The 3,251-nt window shown below is 38.8% G+C and overlaps 1 protein-coding gene across 1 annotated transcript; it reads left to right on the top strand.

Moving 5' to 3' along the window:
- Window positions 1–998: 998 nt before the first annotated feature.
- Window positions 999–1,547, top strand: LOC142165316 (uncharacterized). The gene has a single exon (XM_075223895.1). The coding sequence runs from the start codon at window positions 999–1,001 to the stop codon at window positions 1,545–1,547; it is 549 nt and encodes a 182-aa protein (XP_075079996.1).
- Window positions 1,548–3,251: the final 1,704 nt, after the last annotated feature.

Here is a 3,251-nt window from a genome sequence, read left to right as displayed (position 1 = left end):
GTGTTGGGCCAAAGAGTATGCAAGCTTTTCTATCCCATTCACTATGCTAGCAAAACAAGGAATGCCGCTCAAATGAACTATATGGTAACTGAAAAAGAACGTCTTGAAATTGTTTATGATTTTGACAAATTTTGTTCTTATCTTGTAGGTTCAATGTTAGTGGTACATTCGGACCATACCGCAATCTAGTACCTTTTGGAAAAGAAGGAGTCCACACCAAGGTTGCTTAGATGGATATTACTCTTGCAAGAGTTTGACTTAGATATCAAGGATAGAAAGGGCATAGAAAATCAAGTGGCGGACAACTTGTCTCATTATGAGTTGGGGGGGGCTTTGGAGGTCGAGGATATCAATGAATTCCTCCCGGATGAACAAGTATTTGAAGCCATAATTGTAGCAGATGATAAGTTTCCATGGTACGCTGACATGGCTAATTTCTTGGTGAGTGGGTTACTACCTCCAGGGAATCTTTCATACCAAAAGAAGAAGTTCTTGAGGGATAGTAACTCCTACTATTGGGAGGAACCTTATTTATTCAAGATATGTGTTGACAACATTATAAGGAGATTTGTTCCAAACGAGGAAGGGATGACGATCTTGAGGGCTTGCCATGAATCTCCCTTATAGTGGACACCATGGAGGAAATAGGAACGCGGCTAAGGTTCTTGAGTATGGATTCTATTGACCCACTTTGTTCGAAGATGCCAATACTATAGCCAAATCTTGTGATAAATGCCAACGTCAAGGCAACATCTCAAGAAAGAATGAAATGCCTTTGAATCTGATTGTGGAGGTGGAGTTGTTTGACGTGTGGGAAATTTACTTCATGGGGCCGTTTGTGAGCTCCTACAACAACAAATACATCCGTGTGACGGTTGGCTATGTGTCAAACTGGATGGAAGTGGTAGCTCTACCAAAAAATAAAGCAAGAACTGTCATCGCGTTCCTCAAGAAGAATATTTTCACAAGGTTCGACTCTCCGAGAGCTATTATAAGTGATGGTGGTTCTCATTTTTGTAATCGATTGTTTGCCACTTTACTCGAGAAATATGGATTCAATCACAAAATTGCCACACCGTATCACCCACAAACAAGTGGGAAAGTTGAAGTTTCAAATCGTGAGATTAAGAGCATTTTGGCCAAAACCGTCAATGTCTTATAGGACGGATGTAGCAAGAAAACTTGATGATGCTCTTTGGGCATATAGAATGGCCTATAAGACACCAATTGGCATGTCTCCATATGAGTTGGTGTTCGAAAAAGTTTGTCATTTGTCAGTAGAGTTGGAGCACAAAGCTTTGTGGGCCATGAAAAAGCTCAACTTGGAATGGGTCGATGCGGCGAACTTAAGAGTGTCTCAATTCAATGCAGTGGATGAATTCCGGTTTCAAGCATATGAGAGTGCTTCTTTGTACAAACAAAAGATGAAATACCTCCACGACAAAAAGATCATAAAGAGGGAGTTCCACCTCGGGGACTTGGTTGTTCTTTATAATTCGAGGTTTAAGTTGTTCCCGAGCAAGTTGAAATCAAAATGGTCTGGGTAAGGTTGTGCATGTTTACCCATTTGGTGCCATATATTCAGAGTCTGGCGATGGTAAAAGGATCTTTAAAGTGAATGGGCAATGAATTCGGCATTATTTGGGTCTTATTAATTCAAGAAGAGTGTTGTTAGAAGTTTAGTTGGTGGAACTCCCACTAGCATCGTGAGTTGTGGTCGGTATTGTTTCGTATCACGACGTTAAATAATGCGCTTCTTGGGAGGAAACCCAAGTTCTTTTCTTTTATCTTTTTCAATTTGATTTTTATCTTGTTAGTTTAGCTTTGATTTTATTTTATTCTTTTACTTTGACGGGTTTTAGCGTTGTGTGGTTGTGCAGGCGATAACACTGAATTGGAGAAGCTGAGAGATATCATAGTTGCAGGTGAAATCGTGGGCCTAATCGTCTCCACATTTCTGTTCGTGGAGTAAGGCAAAATCTTCTGAAAATTGCAAAAAATGAGGTTGGCTCCACGATTGACCATGGTGTCCACGATCGATAAAGTGAAGCAATAGGTAATCGTGGAGACAACTTAAAATCATCTCCACATTTTTAATGGGGTCCACAACAATTCTAAAAAAAAGAGAGATACAATAGGATTTAGTTTTATTTCTTTTTCTCTTATTTTCATTCCTCTCTTTGACTGCTCTCTCTCCCCCCCCCCCCCCCCTCTCTTTCTCCTTCTTATTCACCCACGCGACCTTCACCATCCCTGGTCTTCTTCCTCAATTTTTCTGGAAAGAATTCGTGGGTATTAAGAAAACCAGGTATGTGTGAACTCCCTTGTTTGTCCATACTAGCTTGATTCTTCTTCCCTCTACTCAAAACCCCAAAAAATTGCCCTTTTCTGCTCTAAGCTTCAATCTCTTGGCGAGATGGAATGGTTTCGAAGTTATTGTAATTATTAATTGTTGTTGGGTGTTTGTTGAACACCATTTTAATGGTGAAATTTTGGGTTTAAGGTATATTCATGTTTTTGTTAAGGAATTATGTTCAATGTGAGCACACAATATGTTTGTAAAAATGCCTGATTGAACTTGGACAAGCTAGGGCTCTTGAGTTCGATTTTCCTAGTAACTGATAATGCTTTGAAGTGTAATCTTCTTCGTTGAATGCCCACTGCTCATGTATTAGAACAAGAGGTGAACTTCAAGTTTATTCAAGTATTAGTGTGTCCATTTTATTTACGTGGGACTTGAAAGAAAAGTAGGAAATTGAGAAACACTTGAACTAACCATTGTGGAGTTGATTATCTCCGTGAACTTTATCGTGGAGCTTGGCAGAAGATTTTAAAACCAATCGTGGAGTGTTTCGGCTCCACGAAGTTAAATCGTGGAGCCATTCTCAGTTCGTCTCCACGATCAACCTTGCTCAGCTGATCATATTATACATTTATTAGCTAATTTTAAATTATTCCTTTTAATTTTCTTGTTTCTTTTTACTTTTTTAAGCATGTTTAGGATTCATTAGCTAGATGTTGAATTATTTATTTATTTATTTATTGCTTCTATGTTTTGCTTTAGTACTTGGTTCTAAAAGCTAAGAATCATGTCTTTTCCTTGTTTCATTTTCACATTATGACTCAACCACCAAAGAAAAATCCCAAGAGAGTTATTCAAGAGAGAGTACAATAGTGTGCAAAGGATGCGTCTTCTTCCAGAAAGCGAGATACACCGAGATAACCACAGGCTGCTTCATAATCTAATCTCA

Source organism: Nicotiana tabacum, chromosome 10 (genome assembly GCF_000715075.1).
Source record: "Nicotiana tabacum cultivar K326 chromosome 10, ASM71507v2, whole genome shotgun sequence".
Taxonomy (NCBI): Eukaryota; Viridiplantae; Streptophyta; class Magnoliopsida; order Solanales; family Solanaceae; genus Nicotiana; species Nicotiana tabacum.
The sequence above is the reverse complement of the archived record's forward strand: the minus strand, read 5'-3'. Positions and strand labels throughout refer to the sequence as shown.